The 23,585-nt window shown below is 38.8% G+C and overlaps 2 protein-coding genes across 6 annotated transcripts in view; one reads left to right on the top strand and one right to left on the bottom strand.

Annotated features, from left to right (window-relative positions):
• SIRT1 (sirtuin 1) overlaps positions 1–14,998 on the top strand; it is a 32,332-nt gene extending 17,334 nt beyond the window's left edge. Inside the window, exons 5-9 of the mRNA XM_051982589.1 lie at positions 1,062–1,209; positions 3,668–3,747; positions 4,288–4,474; positions 8,140–8,685; positions 10,562–14,998. Of these exons, the coding sequence (XP_051838549.1) occupies positions 1,062–1,209; positions 3,668–3,747; positions 4,288–4,474; positions 8,140–8,685; positions 10,562–10,887 (1,287 nt within the window). The 3' untranslated portion in view covers positions 10,888–14,998. The remainder of the gene's footprint in view (positions 1–1,061; positions 1,210–3,667; positions 3,748–4,287; positions 4,475–8,139; positions 8,686–10,561) is intronic.
• Positions 14,999–18,306: 3,308 nt separating this feature from the next.
• The window catches only part of HERC4 (HECT and RLD domain containing E3 ubiquitin protein ligase 4), a 92,798-nt gene continuing 87,519 nt past the window's right edge, over positions 18,307–23,585 (bottom strand). For all 5 annotated transcript variants that reach the window (XM_051982581.1, XM_051982582.1, XM_051982583.1 and 2 more), the window contains 2 exons: positions 20,960–21,062; positions 18,307–18,989 (listed from right to left, as the gene is read on the bottom strand). In XM_051982581.1, coding sequence (XP_051838541.1) covers positions 18,781–18,989; positions 20,960–21,062 — 312 coding nt within the window. In that variant the 3' untranslated portion in view covers positions 18,307–18,780. The remainder of the gene's footprint in view (positions 18,990–20,959; positions 21,063–23,585) is intronic.

Genomic DNA, 23,585 nt, shown 5'->3' with positions numbered 1-23,585 from the left:
GTCTTATTTCAGATGCCTAGTGACTGACCTGAAATATTAAATACTTCGTCTGGCAATTTTGTGGATAAACTTAAGATTACTACATCTGGGGGAATAAATTGTTGTGGTTATATACAAATTAAAATCTCAAATGTCTCTGATAAAGAGGAGACATCCAGACCAAACCATTCTCCAGAAGATGAGTGGTCAAAGGATTTGAGGAAATAGTTGTCAGGACAAGTGTCGCCATCTCCTTACTCTACCAAAAAAAATATTCAAAATAAGATTAATGCCCATCAGAATGGCTTTGGGTCATCCATACCCATTCAGTGGGAAGATGGCAAAAGGTAGGGAGGGGGATTGTAGAAAGATGGAGCTATGAAGTGGTCCAACTATTCTGGAAAATAGAGTCTTTATAAGAAAGTGAGTAAAATGTATGTTTTGGCCCAGAGAAGTTTCCTTCTAGTCATGTAAGTCATGTACCCTGAAGTAATTAAAGACAAAAAAATTTCCCCTGTTCACAAGAATAATATTAATAGCAAAGAACTGGAAACAAAGTAGCCTTCTATCAATTGGGGAATAGCTGAACAGATTGTGGCCCATGAATATATTGGCTAGTGCTGGAAAAAACATTGGCTGTGATGAGTCTCGAGAAGAAAGTTACACGAACTAATTGAAAGTGAAGGAAACAGAGCCAGGAAAACAATTCCAAAACTTTAGTGCAGATTTTTAAACCACAACAGTGTAAATGGAAAGAATGGCCCCCAGATGATGGACACTTAATCCTTTGAATTTATTTTGACCAAGTTTTATCCCAAAGGAAAGATGGAAAGGAATCTCCTTCTTTGCAGAGATGGGGATGGGGGGTGGGATAGAGCAATAGGAATGAAACAATACAGATAATTTCAGATTTTTTGATATGTTGGTCAATTTTAGTGAACTATGAGTTTTTTTCTCTTTTATAAGACATGGCTCTGGGAGGGAGGGAGAGGATTCAGGAAATGTAAGTGATGTAAAAATAAAAGATGTCAATAAAAGGTTTTTTAAAAGTATAAAATAGATATTCTTTTTACATTCTATAGGAAATTTATCCTGGGCAGTTCCAACCATCTCTCTGCCATAAATTTATAGCCTTGTCGGATAAGGAAGGAAAACTGCTTCGAAACTACACTCAGAACATAGACACACTGGAACAAGTTGCAGGGATTCAGAGGATTATACAGTGTCATGGTTAGTAAACTCTTCAGAATTGCTTTTGGGGATTTTTTTCACTTGTAAGAATATGTTATCAGTACAGAACCTGAGATGTGACAATTGGAATGAGCTGATAACAACCGAAGCAATCAAGAGGCATGTAAGAATGAAATAAAGAGCTTGAAAGCAGCTTTCATTTTCAACAGGAGAGATAACAAGGGCATTTGTGATGAATATGTACAGGAAAGAAAAGCATAAAGAGAATAAGAAATAGAAAGCAAGTCTGGGGGCAGAGATGTTGAGTGGTCAAGCCAGGCAGAGGGGACGGTCATCAAAAGGCACAGAGATAGGAAGTGGAGAAGAAAGGAGGATAGGGTCCACACCCCAAAGGGCTTTGGAAACTTGGCAGAGATAGAATGGGGCAAAAAGAGGCAAGAAAGAGCTGTTACAAGTGAAAGGGGAAGAGGTGGGGAACACTTGAATCTTGTTCTCATCAGAATTGGCTCAAAGAGGGACCAACATCCATATTCAGTTGGGAATATAATTCTGTCTTACCCTACAAGAAAGAGAGGGGAAGGGGATAAGATAAAGGGGCTGGAGAGGCGGTACTGCTTATAGAAGGGAAGTTGTATTAAGGAAGACAATAGTCAGAAGCAAGAGGGGATTGAGGAGGGATTGGTAAAAGGCGAGAAAGAATAGAATAAACAGAAGGGAAATCGGATGTAGGAAAATACAGTTAGCAATCATCACTGTTTCTCTGATAGAGGCTTCATCTCGTATCTAGAGAAATGGATAAGAGCCATTCCTCAATTGACAATGACTTTTTTAAAAGTCAGTTTTTAGGTGAAGTAATCAAAGTTATGTATAGCATAAGGAAAAATACTCTAAATCACTATTGATTAGAGAAATGCATATTAAAACAGTACTGAGGTGCTAAATCGCACTTCTTAGTTTGACTATGAAAAAGAGAATGATAAATGTCAAGGGATGTGGGAAAATTGCCACTTATGCACCATTGGTAGACTTATGAAGTGATGCAGCCATTATGTAAAGCAACTTGGAACTGTGTCTTAACATTTATAGCAGCTCTTTTCTGTTAGTAAAGAATTGGAAATTGATGCCCATCAGTGGCTGAACAATTTGTACTATATGATTGTGATAGAATACTATTGTGATATAAGAAATGATGAGCTAGCTGCTCTCAGAAAAAGACTTAAGTAAACTGATGCAAAGTGAAATGAGTAGAACCAGAAGATTGTACACACAGTAACAGCAAGATTGTAAGATGATCAGCTGTGAATACCAGTGATCTGAGAGAAAATCGAAGGACTTAGGAAAAATGTTCTTCATTCCCAAAGAAAGAGCTGATGGAATATGAATATAGATTGAAGTAGACTTTTTTTAAACCTTATTTTTCTTGGGTTTTTATTTTGGTTTGTGTTTTCTTTTACAACATGACTAATATAGAAATACATTTTGCCCAAACTGCTTGCCTTCTCAATGAGGGGATGAGAAGGGAGAAAATTTTTAAATTGAATGTTATAATTATTTTTACATGTGATTGGAGGAAAATAAAATAGTAATTAAAAAAAATCACTTTGGCAATGGGGATCACATGCTGGGAGATCAAGTTAGAAGGCCATTAACAGGATGGGCCTGGGATGAAGCATAAACCAAGGTCATAATGGATTGAGCAGAGATCCAGGAATTGGAAAGATCTGCATTTGAATCCTGCCTCAAGCAAGTCACTTCACCTCCATCTGCCTCAATATTCCTCATCTATAAAGTGGGAATAATAGCTTTTATTTCCCAGGGTTGTAAATTAAGTTCAAATGAGATATTTGTAAAGTGCTTTGCAAATATTAAAATGCTATAGAAATACTAGCTGGTATTATTTTTAGTTATTGAAAATCAAGTTAAATGTAAACGTTCAAGTTGGTCTTTAGTAGATAAATTCAGAAACGACAGATGAAAACCTTTAAAGCTGGCTCTTTAATACCACATAACCCAAATGTATGACATCAAGTTAACCCTTTCCTTTGGGCACAAATGTTTCTAGATGGACAGCTGACCAACTTAACTTTTCTCTGAGGATCAGTGTGTGACCAGTTTTGCCTGGGATTTCTTTAAGGGCAAAGCGTTTCAGAGGTTTTCCAGACCATTCTCCTGACTAATGTCCTTAACTATGAAGAGTCTGCCTCTGATTCAAAATTGTTCAGGGTTTTTTCTTAATTTCAACAAAGTCAATGATTATCCTCCACTTCTCCAGCTCCTCTTGTACCAAGTGAGACAGTACTGAACCCTGCATAAGTCTGGGTGTGGGTGTGTACTGTTTTTTTTTTTTTTTTTATGTTTAGGGAGTCATATTTTAAGGCCATTTCAGCTATTTTGAGAGTAATTTCATTATTCTGGGATAGTATGAGAAAATTTGTGCTTTTATATACGTAGAAGAAACTCAAAACATTCCTTCTGTAACACCTCTGTTTCTTTTCAGGTTCCTTTGCAACAGCTTCTTGCTTGATTTGTAAATATAAAGTGGATTCTGAAGCTGTACGTGATGATATTTTTAATCAGGTAAAGTAGCTTGTGGAATGAGGGCTGGTTTCTCTTCTCAGAGCCTGGTAGAAGAATTAACATTAGGGATTTTAGTTAGTTGGCCCAGGTGACTTGGGCACCCGTAGCGGGCAGCAGCCCTCAGATGGAAGTTGTAGTTATGTCCCGTGTTTCTCTTTCTTGAAGTGCACTATTCACTGTTCATACCAGAAATTGAAGGACAAAAAAGATATAAACAACTTAAGTGATATTGTAGCAGATAGCACAGCCAAAGGAACACATTCTGGTAAATGTCCACCACCATACTATCACTACCCCATTATAATATCATCATACATTTATTTGCAAAAGAACTGTTCCTTGTTCAGTCTAAATCCTTTTTTTCATGTATCAGGTAACAATGTTTTTAAAATGCCATTGTTAGAAGGTTTGAGAAGTTATATGGCTTCAATAACTGTATAATTCTAGAAAAATCATTCTTGAATTTAAGATTGGAAATGTTGAATCTTAATGATTTGGGATTGTGTGTATTTAGTGTTTTGTTTTTTGGTCCATGTTTAGGTGGTTCCTCGCTGTCCCAGGTGCCCAGCTGATGAGCCACTTGCCATCATGAAGCCAGAGATTGTATTCTTCGGTGAAAACTTACCAGAGCAGTTTCATAGAGCCATGAAATATGACAAAGATGAAGTTGATCTCCTAATTGTTATTGGGTCTTCCCTGAAAGTAAGACCAGTAGCGCTGATTCCGAGTAAGTTGGTGAAGAGTTTCTGGGAGAGTAATAGAATGTGCGTGAGATACTAATGAGGTGGCGTCCCCTGCGTTCATATCTAAGTGAATTAGTTGTTGCCCCTAGATCCTGGTATAGCAGTGCCATGGCAGGGTTCCTGAGGGAGTAATAGCAAATAAGTTTTCTTCTGCCTGAAGGGGGAGGGGTGTTCAGGTTATTAATATTGGTGTGATTTTTGACCTTTGGGTTATATCCCACATTTCCCATAGTAGCCAATCATAGGATTCTTCCTCAACTCAACCTGTTTTTAATTCAAAGCCCCCTCCCTGTCTGCAGCTTCTCTCCATGTTATAAGCTCCAGCCTCCCTCAGGACTGTTCCATCCTAACCATTGCCCTATCTTGTGGCTGCATCTGGTTCCCCCACTTCCCCTTTTTGTTTTGGGTGGTGCAGTTATAATTTTTTTTAGATGTGATCTTATCTTTATCCCATATCTCATGATCATTCTGAGTTCCTAATCTTGACTTTTTTAGTTCTGGCTCTTCTCTCACTGGACATATCCAAGCAGGTTCATCTTGGCCCATCCAACATCCCTCATCCTGTCGCCTTCTGTCTGCTTGCCCAGCCCCCACTTTAGTCCAGACTTTCATCACCTTCGCACCTCTCCTTGCCTAGTGTGTCTGCCTTCTCCAGGCTTCCTCCACACAGCTGCCAAAAGTGGTCTTCCAAAGACATACGCCTTTTCCAGACTGCTGTTTGACTTATTAACCCCAAAAGTTTCCTATTACCTCTGGGATCAGTTATTTCATATTAACCTTATCCTTTAAAAATGTATATTTCTGGTAAACATTTTTTATCATACTAATTATTGATATGATTAATACATAACTTATAAATAAGTAAATATACAAATGGAAGTATATACTCCAAATACTTTTATAATTGATAACTCCTTGATTTTTTTATGGATCAAAAAGATGATCCAAAAAGTTAGAAGAACACTGTTCTGATCTTTGAGTCTTATCAGAAAAAGGAAGGATGTTAATCTGACATGACCTTTTCTAGATATTTATTAATGAATAATATATTGTAGAATTTTGCCAGGAATCAAAATCAACTAACTAAAAATTCACTAACATGGAGTCTGTAGGCTTCCCTTTTTGAAAATTCAGCAGAGAATTTGCCTTTGTTAGTCTCCGGGCATTTCTCCCCTTCCCTTTGATCTTAGAGAGGACCTACTCCTTCCCTCGGTCGCTTCCGTGGTATGCACTTTGTCTGGGCCTGATGACCTGAATTCAAGGGAAGCGAGTTGAAACTCAAGAAAAGTAGGGAATAATGAGAGGAGATGATGATTATTCCTTACTTTCCGGTCTAAATTTCACTACCTAAAGAATGAGATAGTCATAAAGGTGACCTTTGGTAGCCAGAGCTCTGGGGCAGAGTCTAGGTGATTGGAATCCCCTCATCACCATGATTGCTGTCATGTGTTTGCAGCACTGTTTCCATAACTCACTAATAGCTTCCTGTTGTCTGTAGCAGAATCAGAAGCTGTGTGCTTCTCTGCCCCAATTAATTTTTAGCCATCCCCGCTCCCCATCCCCCTCACTTGACTCCTGGGTTTCCATTCCTCAGTCTTCTCTCACTCAGCTGCTCCTCTTGCCTTCTGTGGAAGGTCTCTTTAACAGAATGTCTCTTTGAGCCCGAGGTCAGACCTGGGTGTCATCCCACAAAATCAAGTTTACCTCTTGTGTGCAGATGTTGTTGCTTTATGTTCTTGGATTTTTGCCTACTGGATTTTTTTTTGTTTTTTTCTACCATCATTTTCTTCTTCTCTGTGTTGTATCTCAGCTCTACACCAGCATTACCCCTTTACCCCCTCCCTCTTTCCCTCATCCTACTTCCCTCAGTCCATTTTTTTTTTCTGTCCAAGGCCCTTTTAATTTGATATTCAAGTGTCAAAAAAGCCCACTCCAGCTGGTTCTCTGATATCCATTTTCTTAAATCTGTTTACTTTTGTCAGTATCTTTTTTTTTCATTTGGCAGCAGCCATGTGAACATTGCCTGCCCTTTCTTCACATCCACCCCCACCCCCATCTTGACCTTCTTGGGTCCAGCAGCATCAATGGCAGCACCGTGTGAATCGTCAGAACCGTGTGCTTCCCATCAAATTGGAGAAGTCTTGAGAGGTTTTAAATTATCAAAAGCAATTAACTTTTCTCAATCTGCCCCTTTGAAAACATTAGCAGTACTTATTGATACCATACTCCTCACACCTCAAAAACAGTTAAACACAAATGATTACATTATGTGACCATAAATTTGATCCTGCACCTAGAGCCGTGCCCCTTCCACCCCCGACTAATGCTGGAGCGTTCTGCTAGAATATATTCTGGATACACATCCTGGGGAAACTGGACCTTTTTATCAATATTGTTAGTTAATCTGAGGTCAGATTCCCAGCTCTGCCATTTCCTCTAGAACCGTGGCCAGGACATGGTGATAGTGTCTGTATATACAGTGTCTTGAAGGTTTACAAAGTTCCATTCTTTCCTGGATTCTCTTGAACCCAGATGCTTAGGTTGGATGCTTAACTTAGAAAGTTGACTTGTAAATGTAAGCTTATTACATTTGTCCAGTGATAAATGAAGTTTTCATTTATTATTTTCATTCACTATAGTTACTTTTTCAGATTTCAAAAGTTAAGTTCAAGAGAACTCACAAAACTTAAACTTGACTTATTTCATGGTTTGATAAATTCAGATTGATTTATATTGCGGAAAATTTAGGAAAAATTAGTTCAAAATGACTACTTCTTAATTCTTACAGAAAAAAAAAATTGATTGAACCTGGACAAACCTCATCTCAGTGATGGGGGAGAGATGCCAGTTAAGTTCTGGCGTCACTAAAATGATCTGCAGTCATCCAAATAATCTTTATGAAAGGCTTGAAGAGTCTGGCCCTTTATATATAGTTGGTCCTAAAAGTAGGAATGACTATGAAGCACATTATTAATAGGGGCTATTAGTGATTAATTCACTTTAATATGTGTTTGCGATATAATTAGAGAGTACAGGGAGACAATTGACAAATATAAGCCATATTCTCCAAATTATATCTCTTTGAAAGGAACACTCTGCGTGTGTGCATTTCATAGAGATTATGAAAATGATCGTTTTACACCTCATTAAATCCTTACTCTCCTGAGGTGTGAAGGGGATGCGGTACATGTGGGTCAGATAATTCACAATGAGTCCATTTCTTTCAAAAATGATCTTACTTTTAACTGCAAATGTTCCAGAATGATAGTTCTCCAAGGACAAGAACTGTCCAGTTTGGGCGCTGCTGTTCTCTTTGCCTATCGTAGACACTTAACGTGTGTTTCTTCCCATTCCAATAAAGGTTTTATTCCTATTTCTCACCATTGTTCTCTGCATTTTCTTAAGAACACATTTGAGGCTGGGCTAGTGTTTTGGGAAAAATTAGGGTTTACATTTCAAATAGTAGGAGCTTTCCAGATTGCATTCGTGTCTGTCGGTCAAAGAGTAGTGTGGGCCTCCAGCTTCTGGAATGCTTGGAGGGCGCCGCAGACCCCGAGCCGAGGGGCCTCCCCGGGGAGGTCCACATGGCTCGCCAAAGCCTGGATTGGGACTTGGCCCGGCCGCATTGTCACATGCTTTTTGTTCCTAGGTTCCATACCCCACGAAGTGCCTCAGATCCTGATCAACAGGGAACCTCTGCCTCACCTGCACTTTGACGTCGAGCTCCTGGGCGACTGTGACGTCATCATCAACGAGCTCTGCCAGCGGCTGGGGGGGGAATACAGCCGCCTGTGCCCCAACCCAGCCAAGCTCTCTGAGATCACAGACAAGCCTCCACGCACCCAGAAAGACTTTAGTGCCCACTGGCTGGCACTGCCCCCCACGCCGCTCAATGTTTCCGAAGACTCTAGCTCCCCCGGCAGAACTTCCCCGCCACACTCTTGGGCAGCTGAGAGGAAACCTGGGGATTCCGATGAGGGGGCCACGTCACGGGGGGGCTGCAAGGCAGAGAGGCCGGCGCCAGAAGGGCGAGCGCCTTCGGGACACTCTGCCAGTATTATGGAACAGCTGGAGGATCCTGGAGCCCACAGTGGGGAGAACAGAGAGAAAAACGAACGAACTTCGGTTATGGAAACGCTGAGGAAATGTTGGCCCAACAGACTGGCCAAAGAGCAGATCAGTAAGCGGCTTGATGGTAAGTAATCGATGCCAATCCTCTGGGGAAATTGGCTAATCTCGGTAATCCCATAATGAGGCATCTTGGCAGGTGAGTCTGTGGGGAGGGTGGGGGAGAGACTGCTCCGAGGGGGACCATGCAGAAGTGCTGCAGCAGGTGCAGTGAGGAGAGCGGCTCCTGGGCCCCAAGAAGGTCCCAAGCGAGCCTTAAGCACAGGAGGGAGAACAGCAAAGGAGCCCACCTTGCTGAGAGTCTGAGGGCAGAACTGCACCCTCTGGGAGGGCCATTTATCCTTCACTGCTCTGATCCCGCTGGCCCCTTCCAGAGTGTCCCCCATAGGAGTGTGCTCCTGGTGGGTGTGAGGCTGGACTCCCAGGAGAGAAGGGAAGCACCTGGACAAGTTTTGACTTGTCACCAGCCAAGCTGCCTGCCAGCCAATGGTTTTTTACTTTTTGACCGCAGAAGCTCATAAAGTCTGTCTACAGCAAAAATGGGGATGGACCGCAGGCTGCTTTTGGGGGAGGTGCACCTGTCTGGAAGTATTGCAGCATTGTTAATGTCCCCGCCCCTTCCTTTTTAACAGGAACCCATCCCTCAGGCCCCCAGGTGTCCTAGGCAGGTGCTGCAGAGATTGTCTCCCTCCTCCTCAGCTCCTTTCTCTTAGGGTGATTTTTGGTGGGGATGGGGCAGGGCTATGTTCCAGCACTCATATAGGATGTCATCTTCCCCTCACCCACAAAGCTTTGACTCATGCAGGGAGTCCTTGTTTGGGGGGGCTTCCTCTGAAGCCCAGTTTAGACCTGGGAGTGCTCAGGTGAGCCCTTTATGTGGGACCTCAGAGGAAAGAGGTTAGGGCTCCTGGGCAAATTTCTACCCATCCCTCTACTTGTTTTTAAAAAGACCTCTGGGAAACTGGAAAAGGTTTTCTGTTTCCTTTAGGCCCGAGAGGAGAGGGAGGGGGGAGCAGTTAAAACTACAAGGACAAATATCGTAGAAAGGGAAGTGGGCCTTCGGAACAAGAGGTGTCCAGGGAATTTTCCAGGGACTGAGTTGCCCTCCTTTGGGATTCGGAGAGCAAGATGTTTGGGCCTCAAACCCGAGGAAGCTTCCTCTCTTTGGGAGTATGGGAGAGGTCTCCCTCCAAGTTCCTCTCCCTCCCCCTTCCCCCCCTCCCCCATTTTCTATCTGTATCTCCATCACTAGAGCACCAGGCAAACAACTTGAAAAGGTTATCCCTAAAATATTGGTGTGTTTGGCAGTCAGGCCTGCCATCTAAATTCAGGTACTTCAGGCTGACCCAGAGCCCAGTATTTCTCCCTTCTTCGATCCTTTGGGGAAAAGTTTTGAATATCGTCCGGTTGTAAGTTGAAGAGGGTCTAGTGAGACCAGTACGAGATATTTGGCAGGATAAATGTTTATTCCCTTCCCTTTCTTTACTTGGAACTTCCTCTTTCGCATTTGGGACACTGCTTCTGTAAAGATGTCCATCCATTCTGTCACTGAAACTCCTGGAGTCGTTTTGGCTATTTCTCAGACAAAACCGTGTTTTAAGTGGGATAATTGCTACTTAGCAGATCAGGCTTATTAATGAGTTGAGGCAAACGTTGCTGTTGTCCTCAGTGAAAATTCTGAAAATAAAAAACTCCTTTCGGCATTAAATATGCAGGTAAGGAGGCAAAGCTAGAAGAGGGTGGAGGCAGGAGGAATTGGAACCTGGCTTTTAAAACGAGAACTCTGAGAAGGGGGAAAATGCAAGTTCCAGGTGATTGATCAGCTTTTACAAGATGGCAGTTATTTTGTAATGGAATAAGTAACCAGAAACAACTGACATAGGAGCTTACCTGGTGAGCACAAAATAACATCAGTCTCCCTTTTGTCTCAATCTGATTTTAAGGTAACCAGTACCTCTTTTTGCCACCCAATCGTTACATTTTTCATGGCGCCGAGGTCTACTCAGACTCTGAAGACGATGTCCTGTCCTCCAGTTCTTGTGGCAGTAATAGTGACAGTGGAACCTGCCACAGCCCAAGCCTAGAAGAACCTATCGAGGACGAGAGCGAGATGGAAGAATTCTATAACGGTTTGGAGGACGACGCCGATGTGGCCGAGCGAGGCGGGCCCGGGTGCGTGTGTGACCGAGACGGCCAGCGGGCCGTTAACGAGGCTGCGTCCGCCAAGGACGAGATGGCTGAAGTCGACCATCCATCAAACCGATCATAATGTCACCTTTGCCTGGTTACAGAAACTTTTCCACCAGCATTAGGAACTTGGGCATGTCAGAATGAATGTTTACTTCTGAATTTGAGCGAGGAAAACGCTAAGGATGTGGTGTTTATAGACAGTTCAATGAGATTTTCATGTATAATTTTTACTTTTTCAGTAATTCTATAATTGTACACTCAACACTAACTTTTTAAAAAGAAAGGTAAGGTACTAAGTATCTTTAGTCAGCTATTAGTCACTGTTCACTTTTTCCCCCCCCAGATTCATTTTGTGTGATAATGCATCTGTATGTATATATAGGTTAGGGGTTTTTTTGGTGGGATGGGGAGGTATCTAGTGAATCTCAGCATTTTAAAGTTTTTCCAAAAGCCATCGGATGTTAAATTAATATAAAGGGAACAGCTAATCTAGACCAAAGACTGGTATTTTTCACGATTTTTTTTCTTTGTAACATTTCGAATGATTGTTTCACACCTTCATGCTTCTGTTCTGCTAAAGTTTTTTATTCAACAAAGTAGCCCCTCCTCCCCCTTTCTCCCTTCAAAACAAAACAAAACACTGGCATTTTCAAAGACTTAGTGGCAGCTAACTTTTAACTTTTGGTCTCAAAAACGTGTAATGTTTGTAGATTGAAGATGACGACGACCTGGGAAAGCACAGAAAGTCTTTGCTTTCATAAGACATGGGGCTTAAGAGATGATCGGGAATACTTGAGACAAAGGCGGCTTATGGAATTTCCTGTGGATGGGTTAGCATTGTCTGTACTGGCTCGTAAAACTCCAATGGAAAAACTTGGCTAAAAATGCTTTGGAAATGTTTATAGTACGAGGTGCCTCGCTGGATCTCCCCGGATTAGAAGATAACCTACCATTATTGTGTAAATACCTATCACTGTGGTACAGCTTGCATTGGGCCTTTTCCACAAACATGAAACTGCCAAGATGTGAATATGCAAAGCTTTTCTGAATCTGTAATAATGGTACTTCTAACAGGGGAGAAGATTCTCTCTCATCTCTCTCTACATATATACATACATACATATATATATAATATATAATTTTTTTTTTCGGACTGCTGTTTTCCCTTCCCAAATACCACAGGAGAGTGACAGGAAGCTGATCGTTAATTCCAAAGTAACACAACATTCAGTATAGTCTGCCAGAAAGTATACCTCTTGGAGGTCATACACATCTCCTGTTATGGAGAATGTGGTGTCATAAAAATGCCAATTTTTAGTCTAGTGTGACAGACTTTGCCATGGCGCAGAGGGTCCTAGCATCAAAGTCAATGAATGGAACTCATTTCTATAATGTAGCTTTGTTCAAATGTCATGTAGCCTGCCTTAAAACTACATCTCAGTTCCTCAGCTATGGATTTTCCAGCTTTCTGAAGTTCATATTTTGTAAAATTGCACAATAAATAAAGCATTTATTTTCCAAACCACTTTTTCAACACGACCCAAAAAGGACAGATTCTTCATACTTTGCTTTATTATTTATTACAATGTTTAATTAGTAAGGGTTTGAAATTGTAGCTGTTCTTTAAGTATAAGACACCAATTAGGACCGTAACTGCCAGAGAAACTAAAAATTGTATTTAAAAATGGACATTTGTTAAATTTACAAGCTGTTGGCATGTTGTCTTGAAGTCTAAATTCGAAACGATCTCGGATCTCATTTGGTTCCATTAAAGAATGCAGTATGTTTAGTTTTCATTTGCATGATACGATGTGTTTGTGCTATAGATGATATTTTACATTGAAAGATTTCTGTTTTAAATTATTTTTACAGTGAGGATTGTTTTCAGCTTTTTATATTGTATATATGGTGTCTTTTATGTAATCTACTGGCATATGTTTTGTAGACTGTTTGAAATGACTGGCTCCCTGCAACTTTTGAAATACAAAACCAGTGTTTTATACTTGTACACCCTGTTAAAGTCTATTAAAAATTTGTCATTTGACTTTTTTCTTTCTGTTAAAACACTTGCATTTTTCCCAGGTATACATATGAAACTGAGGGGATTTCCCTATCTATCTTGTGAATAAATGAGGAACTTGAAGCAGCTGACAGACAGGCACCTTGGTATTCTTAAACTATTACAAGTCATAAGAGCAGGATTTTTTTTTTTTTTAAATAGGTACAGAAATTTAGACTGCACCGGGAATTAAATGGATGATATCTGATCTTGATTAATGGAAGAGGCAGGTAAAAAAAGGATGCAGAGATTCCATCCTCAGGACTGCCACAAGACTGCTATGTACCCTTTTCTCTTTTATGTCTGCCTCAAAGTGCCAGTTTTAGGATGTGTTAACACCAGTTTCCCATTTATTTTCATGACACCTTAAGCTTAACACGAATGAAGCTGGCACATGCTTTTAGTAATTTAAGAGCAACAATAGAGAAAGGCAGACAGTGACCAGGGCAATGACCAGGCCTTCAACTTTAGACACATTTGGAAAGTTATTTTGGGAGAGGACATTCCTGTGGTTGCCATTCAACATGAGAAACCGATGTGGGGTAAGGAAGGTGTACAGGAAAGGCCTGCAGCTCGGTGGTGAGGGTGCTTCTGCCATCCTCAGCAGGGATTCCAGCTCTTCGAGGCTCGCCCACTAACATGCCTGCATCCTCAGTTTCTTGCTTTACTAGAAACTGCTGCATCATATGTGTTTGTCGGACACGTTCTAAAGCTTTTCTTGGAACTCCTTGCAGCCTGCTTGTGCTCACTACGTAGCTCTTCTTTCCCCATCATTTTACTTTTAATTGTTTTTTTGTAGTAGAAAATAATTTGGAATTACTGCAACTACTGCAGTTTCCAAACTTGGTCCAGTTTGAACTATACCCAGCTCAGCACATTAATTCGTTTAATGTCAGGGACTGTTTTATTAAGAGCATTGATCAGGAATGGTTACAATAATGGTTACAGTATTACAGGGTGTTATAATTTACCTGAGAGAAATGTCAAATACACTTTTGTGGATATGCTTTATCTTTAATTCATTTTTTTATATTATATTCCTTGAAAGGTTAAGACAAAAACAGTACATAATTAAACATTTTTTCTTAAAATCAGCCTCTACTTGAGACCTTATCCAGTAGTATGGGATGAGCAGACAAAATATTCCAAGACATAGTTAACAACTAAGTGGATGATTGGAAAGTAAAAGCTAAAGCAGAAAATAATGCTAGCCTGATAACTCAAGCCGACATCATTCGGTGCTACAGTGAGCAGGTGGCAGAAATGGGGCAGGAAGCTGCTCCAAGCACCCCTTCCCCTTGGTTTTTTGGATTCAAGCTCCAGGAGTCCTTGGAAGCTTTGGGTAAAAAAGGGATTCCTCTGGAGGCAGAAGAGTTATAAACCAAAGAGTGTCATCTTAAAGTCCATCTTCGTTAGGATTCACACACAGCTGAGGAAGATCCGGGTAGCAATCACAGATACTTTGTTTCCTTTGTGATTATTTAGTAAAATGCTTTTCAATTGACCTGTCTAAATTCTGTTTTGAAATGGACCCAAACTTTGGGCTTTCCAAAGGCTAGAGGACAGACACTAAATGCCTAAGGGAAACGTGAAGATGGGTATGTTGGGAAATGAAATAAGTACGGGGAAAGGAGCTTAGAAAGGGAGGCCCAAGATTGTGCATGTAGACTAACAGTTGGTAAGGCCATCCCTTCAGCCAGCTAAGGGCAGTATCCTTATAATCCACAGGCAATCTAGATGGGGAGACAAAAGGGGGCAAATCTGGCCCTGAACGCTAGCATTTTGTGTCCGAGCCATTTTGAAAGTCAGCTGAGGATCTGAGGTAGCAGCTGGGGTAGAGGGGCTTTCCTGAGGCAGGAAGTGAATATGCTTTTAATTCAGGATTTGAAAACTCCTTTCCATTCGCTTAGTATGAATTATGTATTCAATTATGTCAATGTTGGAAAAAACAATGAAATTTTAAGTCTATATAAAGAAGCTGGCCATAACTGGAAAAAAGCCAGTGAGTGTGGGTCCTTATAAGTGCTGTTGAGAACAGGATATTTTTCCTGTCTTTGGTATAAATCTGTTAATAAAACTACTGTTAAATGTGTTTGAACTGCACTCTGTTATTAAAATATTTTAATTTAAAGATTGGCGTTATTTCTTTATTGTCTTCCTAGTAGCTACAAGAATACAAACAACCAAAGCCTCAGATCGTGACCAGATTTTACTGTCACAAGACTTTTCTTAGTATCGGCCCTTACTAAGGCCCACCTTCCCAACCGTCCAGAACTAGCTATTTACCCATCACATTCAGTTAAAATCACCTTCAGTCAGGGGACAGAAAAGATTGGACACTGTTGGGAAGCCAATTCAATAGTGTCTTCCAAATGACCACGTGGGGTCACTGAACAACCTGGAATTGTTGGGCAACGTGTCATGTTTTCTCTTTGACAATAGTGTTGCCATTTCAAAATTTAAATATAACTCAATTTGAAGCAGTAGAGAAAAGAACTGATCATAGACAACTCCAACATTAGTGCCCACTTGTATATAATTCTTGCTGAAACAGCCTTAGTTGCCCAACTGTTTCCTCCTCTTCCATTTTCCCAGTGTTTATAGTCTGAAGCCCAAGTACAGTGTTGCACACATAATAAAATAACCACTCAATAAACACCGAGTACTTAGCATCTCAAAGCACTTACCACCATATAATCTATTAGTACTTTATAGAAATCATTTCAATGTAGGTTCAGCTACATGCAAATCATTGTGGCTAGAGAGCAGGGAAAAATGGTGGCTCCTGCCCAGAAAAGATTTGTATTCCTCCTCTAAGCTTAAGGTGGGGAAATAGAAATATTTATACAAAAGTCTAATATAAAAGATGTGATGAGGGACAAAGGAAAGATGTAGATCAAGTGAACGACATTAAACTGGGGCAAGTGGTACAGGGGAAGGGGAGGAGACTGAGGAAAGGAGGAGGAAGCATTAGAAGCAATGTATCTCAAAACTCAAGCCCCATGTGGAGATCTTTCTCCTCTATGCTCTTTGGAAAAAAAAAAAAAAAAAAACACCCAAACTCAAACCAGTCAAATCTTTTCCCCTTTTTTAATAAGGAGCACCAGTAGCCTTTTAGGCATTTAGGTTCACAACCTCAGTCATCCTTGCCTAGTTTTCTGCTCCCCTTACCCTGTCCCCCACCCCCCAACTATACCCACAATGAACATATCCCAAATTTTGTCGATTCAAACTTCACAAAATCCTCGACCTCCTCCTCTCCTCTTCACAAGGCAATAGTTTTCTTAGAGCACAGATCTGACCATGGCACTCCCTCTTCAATAATCTTGGGTGATGTCTTACTCTGGTTGGGATAAAATACCTACTTCTCAGCTGGGTATCTAGATCCCTTCAGATTTATTTCACATTTAACATGTATTTCATGTATTCTAAATTTCACTCAAAGTGGTTATCTGAATTTGGTATAATTTTATGTCCTTGTATCACTCTATTTCAATGCTGTTCTGCAGGCTTGTAATGTACCCCTCTCCTCATTCGGTTTCAGAATTCGTTAGCTTCCTTCAAGGCTATGATCGCTTGTCATTACGCATCTGACCTGACTCAAATTGCCTTCTACTCACTTATCTAGGGTTTACAAATGTGGTTGTTTTGGAGGATTTAGCATAGTGACATGGACACAGTAAATGCTAAATTAATGTTCTTAGTATGAGGCCTGAATATGGCAAATACTTAATGAATGGTTGGTGGTTATATTGAGAGGCAGAAATGAGTACAGGTGATGGTCTCTGTGCATCCAGGGTTCCTATGCCCAGTTTTGTACATACCGAATCCTAATGTTCTATTTGACTCAAATAGATTGGTGAATCTTGTCACAGGAGACTGCGACACAAGGTGTGATGGCAGCAGATTATGGTAGGCTTTCTACTTTATCCCAAAGACAAAAGGACACTAAAGGGGTATCAGGGATACAGTATGAACCTGTGATTAGGAAAGTGATATGGCAACTATATGAAGAGAAAAGAGGAAGAGAGGAAGCAGGCAAGGCACAATAAACAGATTCCAAATAGGCCCAAACAAGAGTAATCAACAAGTGAATGGATGAAAAGAAATGGAATGAATTAATCAATTTGATATTTCTTTAAAGTGGTGAATACACGTGCGTTTGGGCATGTATACATGGATCCATAGGTACAGTAATGTGAAGGAGAGAGGAGAACCGAGAAACAATTGCAAGATGTTCAGACTAGAAGCCTAGAAGATATTAATGCTGTCAAAACAAATAGAGAAGATGGGAAAAATAAGTTCACTGAGGGGAGAGGAAGACAAACTCTGGCATGGCATAATCAAAGCATAAAAATATCATGTCCTTAAAGCATTCAGTTAATTAAAGAATTTTTCTGAAGGGAAAGGAAGCATGTTATTTACTTGAATGGTCATATCTATTCTCTGTAAGCAACATCACTGAAGGAACATGCAGTCAACCTAAGAAAAGTTGGCATTTCAGGATATTTCCTTATTTCCAAGGGGAATGAATTTTGCCACGTTCTTTAGGTTGGTGTTCCTGAATACACAGCAAAGCTCTGAATGCAATGGAACAAGAGCAATGATTCATTAGCAGAGCTTTCCATGTTAAATTTACCATGATCAAAGTTGTAAAATATTTAAATTTCATTTCACTAAAAAAAAAAAAAAAAAAGAAAGAAAAAAAAGGAAAATAAGAATTTAATAGTCCTGCTCTAAAATTTGCTTAGAAATATTCTTGAATAGTGCTGGATCTTACATGAGAGCCACTGAAAATTTAATTATTAAACCAATAAAGCTTTATTCAAGTATTTTATTTAAAGTTTTCATTGCATTTTATAAATTTAAAAAATAAATATCTGCACCATAGCTGAAAGTCACATGTATTTCATATCAACACATACCAGGATTTAAAGACATGAATAAAATCTGAAAGTGTTTCAATCACAATCAGCATCTGAAAACTGTTGTCGTTTTCAATTTAAAGAACCCTGAAGAAAATTCTTCTATATAAGCCAAAGCACTATGGAAAATGTGTCTTGAATCAAACCTTCACAGTTAGTAGTGTTCAAAGCTGTAAACTGAAGGTGTTGGATCTCATAGTGGCACACATTCCTATTCTTGGCAACCATGGGAAAGCTTTCTTCCACTGCTAAATTAACCATGTTTGATCCCCACTCCCCATTTAGCAATATCACCACAGTATTCCAGAGGAAGGACCTAGAAGATACTTAGTAGAACCCAATTCGAGGCACATATCATGATACTAGAAGACTGTCCTAGTACAAAACAAGTTCTAAGTTTTACCCTTGTTATTTTTGCTATTTGAGTTTCTAAGAAGCCAGAAAAAAAAATTAATGGTCACAATTTTTAACCCATAAAAGTCATTCCAGTTCAATTACAACATAGAAACTGTACTGGTATCAGAATGTAACTATTTTATTACAAAAACTTTAACATTATTTACAAAATGAAAAATAATCAAGTGACTATTGCAAACCAAAGTTAAAGGTTTTTCACCCAGTGATTGAAAAGAATTAAGCAACCATTCCATGCACTCACACACCAAGATCAATTCTGTAATATGCAGACCATTAAAATTCATGTTAGTGAAACTTGAAGGTATTCACAATACTTGCATGTTTATTGGTAGATGACAAAAAAATGTCCATGGTTCTGTACAATACGTCTTATTAACATAGTTTGTTCATTTTCTTTTAGGACTTTTTGGCTTTCATGAATATTTGTATGTCACAGAACATTTTGTAAATAAGCAATTAATTATATTATCACCTCTGTCACCTTGTCCACTGAACTCACCACCACAAGAAAGACACAAAGAATCAGTTTAATGCTATTGCATTAAACTAAATAGTTATAATACCTCTAAAGTTATATTAAACTGAAGCCTTCGTTGTGATCAATGGCCTGGATCAGTTTAGATCGTAGAGTTTCTTTCTCTGTGTATTTCGGAAGATCAAGAAGATTAAAACAGGTATGGGAGACTGGGAGATATGCCTCTCCACCTCCAGTTGACTGAATGACCAGTTTAAGACTCTTCATACCAAGAATAGGAATCCGATCACTACCTGTCAAAAATACTATCACAAGAAATTTTTTTAAAATGAAAACTTAAGACAAACATCTGCATTATAACAGTACTGTTCAACTACATGATCTTTAGTTATTTATCTGCTGAAGCCACTCCTGTCAATGATTTCTGTAAATAGGTTTACCTAATTTGTAAGCTGGTTCACCCAAAATGAAAAAAATGCTTTAAACTTGTTGATCATTTTCTTTCTTTCTTTCTTTTCTTTTCTTTTCTTTCTTTTTTTTTTTTTTTTAACAAAATAGCTTTGGTTGTGGATACTGCTTACCAATAAATATTTTAAAAACTGAACCTACTAACCTTGAAGCAGATCACTGAAACAATGTGAGGGATAGTTCACATGCCAAACAACAAAACTGTTTCTCATTAGTTTTTGTCCACAGCTTGTTTCTGACCAAGAATGATATTATCCAACTTGATTTTTATTCCCCAAATCTGTTTTTTTTTTTTAAAATGATTTTCTGCAGTTTCTAAAATGATATCCTCTCAAAAGATGAAGATTTTACACCATCAAGAATATTAAAGAGAAATTTCTATAATGTCTTGAGTAATAGCAAGCTATCAGAAGCAGCAAATGACCTCCCACAATGTCTTCTTTTAAAGACTCCAACATTTTAAGGTCAGAGTAGTTAGTTTTTCCTCTAAATCTCTTTGGGAGAAAATCTCATCTGTGCTGCATTGGAGGAGGGTCCTCTCAGATAAGAAAATGCCCACTTCCAAAGCAGGTCAATACCTTCTCTTCGATTTCTAATCCTGGAGAGCTACCTTGGCCGGAAGAAGCATGCTGACAAAGCCAACATGTGGCCGAGATGGGGCCTGACCCCAGGGCTAGCTCTCTACTTCTATGTCTCGTTGCTTCTTGGCTATCCTTCAAACAGAATCATGATTTAGAACTGGGAGGGACTCTAGAGATAATGTCGTCCAAGCCCTCATTTTACACATTAAGAAACAGCCATAGATCAGTGAAGTTGGGCCACAGTCTGGCAGCGGGGCCCATCCTGGGGTAGGCCCAAACTGGAAGTCCTTTCCCACTGTCACGGGCTGCCTCCTTAACACAACAGAGGGCAATGGACCGGGCCATCATTTGCTCCAGGGCATGGGGAAGGGTAATGGTAGTAAACTGGGTCATGGCTGTAAAGAACAGTCCATCAATTATACTGGCTGCTTCTCTCAATGAACTGCAATGATGATGACAATGCCTTATTAACAGACCCATGAATGAAATACTCAATGAAATTATCAATTTAATCTTCAAGGTGACACTTAATTGACCAGCACTGTTTCCTATTAGATTGGTCAAGTTCCAATCAACTATTAAATAACAAGAATATCAATTTTGCAGATTTTTCAAAAACCTGATTGATAGCCATTTTCCCTTTGTTAAAGCATGTCACCTGGGGGCTCTTTTATTTTTTTTAAATAACTAAAAAGTTTTTCAATGACTTAGTTATATATGAAAAATAAACCATCATCAACCCTCATTAAAACTTGTTATGACTCTATTTACAAAAGAAATATTTAACGTTTTGATGTAGAAGCAGGAATGGTTACTATTTTTAAAAAATAGACTCACAGAGCTTGTTCATTTATGATTCAATAACAGTCATAGGAAATTCCCAATCCTAATATAATGGTAATTTCTTTTTCTTCAAATTATATGAAACAGCATACATTTCTCAAGAAATCAAAACAAAACAACCAGCTTCAATGATTTTAAGAATCTTTATGTGAAACATTTAATATAAAAGCTGGATAATAAGACTTTTGAAAATGATCATAATTAATCAATTATAAGACAGACTGGAATGTTCTAATCTTTCAATAACTCAAGCAATCACAAATTGACTAATGAAGCCATATAAAAATATACTAATCACTACAAAGTTGTTTAATATTGTAAGGCAGAGAGCCGATAGAACAATTCAGTTCTCATTTAAAATAGAATGAAATGGAAATACTTACAGAGAAATTGTTTTTTCTTTTCCAATGGCAATTCATGAAAAACTTCCCAGAAAATTTTTATTGTTGGATGTTCTGCCCAATATTCCCCTTTGTATTCTGTATTCTAGAAACAACAACAAAGCCAAAACATTAGCTCAATGAGAAAATTAAGATAAGAAGATTGAGAACAACAGCCTGGATCCTCAACCAGGCCAGCTAGCTTCCTATCACTTAGCTACAGCAACACAATCCCAATCTTAACAAGCTATCTTTAATATATAAGATATATTAAAGATGGCATTAATATATGTGCTACTAGTACAAGGGAGAGGGAAAAAGAATCATTTTTTGGAGAAAATGATAATATTAAGTATTTTAATCAATACAAGTATAATTAAGCAAATTAACTAATTAGGGCTTAATACAAGAAAATAAATTAAGAACACAAATCCTATTGACAGTTGGTCACTTATATTTTTATATATGAAAATAATACCACACCTAAAATTTTTGTCTATACTTCAAACCACCTTTACAATTCATTCAAAATTAATTTTAATGCTCACATATACATACAGTAAATATTTACATAAAGTAATTTAGCCAAATAACTAAGCATCCTGACACCTAACTTCCCTTTCAATGATCTATTTAAAACATTAAAAATTTATATCCTGTAATTATTTTAACAGATACAGTTTTCCCAAAACTTCTCACCAATCATTCTCAAAGGACAATAAAAGTATAAATTTTGGCCCTTATTTGCTTTAATAATTCTTAATAATAATTTTTATTTAATTAATAACATATTAGCTTTCTGTATAAAATCTAACATGTCTACATATAGTAGCCAGTGGGAGTGGGGAGAAAAAAAAGTGGAAATTAAGAGACAAGAAAAAAAGTTTTCTGAAAACAACTGTTGGTGTATATTCAACAAATTAACATGAAAGGGCTCTTTCTAGGCTATGACCCATCATTAGTGCAATATTGAATCAAAAAATATGATTCAAGAAGCAGGTATAAGAGAGAATCTGTTTAAGAAATCTATTTTTAAATGTGCTAGTTTTTAAATGGCTTAAGATGGTTCCAAGTTAAGGTGTAATGACTCACTATTACCATGACCCCTTTGTCATGAAAATGTAGTCATTTATTAATATTGCAATATGCTTACCTTACAATATTCAGAAATCTGTAAAGTACTTAGAAGATTACTTCCAATAATAGTACACTGGTGTAGATACAATAGGAGTTAATATCTTCAGATATATTTCAGCTTTCTTAAATAACTGACAAGATTTTCTTTTGCAACTTAGAAATGAACACGAGACATGTAAAGAGAAATCTAAACTTTTCAACTTAAGCTCTTTGCTTCAAAATCAACGTTTGGCAAACAATTTTCGAAAGCCATTAATCAAACAAGAAATTGGTAGGATTATCAAAGAGAAGGAAATTCCCCTAAAGGAAAAATTACAAGTACAACATGATTAGAGGACCAGCTCCGCAAGAGCCATGAGGTGGGTAGAAATACAAAACATACCCCAAACAATGTTCTCTTCCTTCACTTCTCTAGGCTACCCTCAGAGGATTGAGAGCTGGGAGGGATGTTAATGATCACACTGTTTCAACCTTCTTCTACATAATGTTCTACATAAGGAAACTGGAAATAGTAGAGAAGAAATTTCTCCAAATTCCTTAAGTGTCTACACTAAGATTGTAGCAGAGCTAAGATTCTTATCTAACTTATTAAGTGTGCATTAATTGAGAGCTGCTAATTACAACAAAAAGCCTTTAGACAATTAGGTGGAGCCATTGTGCACAAAGCACTAGTCAGGAAGAGTTCACAAATCCAGCCTCAGATACTTACTAGCTGTGTGATCCTGGACAAGTCACTTCACCTGTCTGCCTCAGTTTCCTCATCTGTAAAATGGGGATAATAACAGCACTGACCTCCCAGGATTTTTGAGAATCAAGTGAGATAATCATTATACAGTGCTCAGTGCGCACACAATAAGACCTGTAACAACTGCTGATTTGATTCTTTCTTCTCCATTTATTGAGTATTATGGATCAGGCATTGCTGAACACTGAAAATTACCAAAGAAAAACACAGAGATGCTGACCTTCCAGAACTCACATTCTAATGAGAGACAAAATGCAAACAATTAATTTGGTAAGTTTTGTTTGTCCACTGTGTCCTTTAGAATCAAATTGTCATATTTATGGAATTAGACTTCTGAGATCCTGAGATTTCCAACATGGCAAATGTTTATTTTTAAATCAACTTTAAATTTCAAAATTTTTATTTTATTTTGTAATGGGCTCAGGGAGAGTGTGATCACCTCCCCTTGGGGCTCTGACCTCCCTGAGGAGTCAGGGATGGCATGACCACCTGTGTTCTAAAACAAAAGAAAGCGGGAGATGTAATGGGCTGAGACTCGAGTTGATGCACTGAGGTCCCAAGCACATGAGGCTAAATAGTAATTGGACCATACTCTATTAATATATAAGCTTAGAGGAAGAATGGCCCCCGCCCACTCTTTGTGCAAGTCCTGATGTGTTGTATAGGAAATGATAATTTTGGTGGGTGAAGGCAGGGGAGTGGAAAAGGAAGGGGAAGGAGAGACTGCTGGCATTACCATTGCTACAG

The sequence above is a fragment of the Antechinus flavipes genome, chromosome 2 (genome assembly GCF_016432865.1).
Source record: "Antechinus flavipes isolate AdamAnt ecotype Samford, QLD, Australia chromosome 2, AdamAnt_v2, whole genome shotgun sequence".
In the NCBI taxonomy this organism is placed as follows: domain Eukaryota; kingdom Metazoa; phylum Chordata; class Mammalia; order Dasyuromorphia; family Dasyuridae; genus Antechinus; species Antechinus flavipes.
Note: the sequence above shows the minus strand (reverse complement) of the source record. Positions and strands in the feature narration are given on the sequence as shown.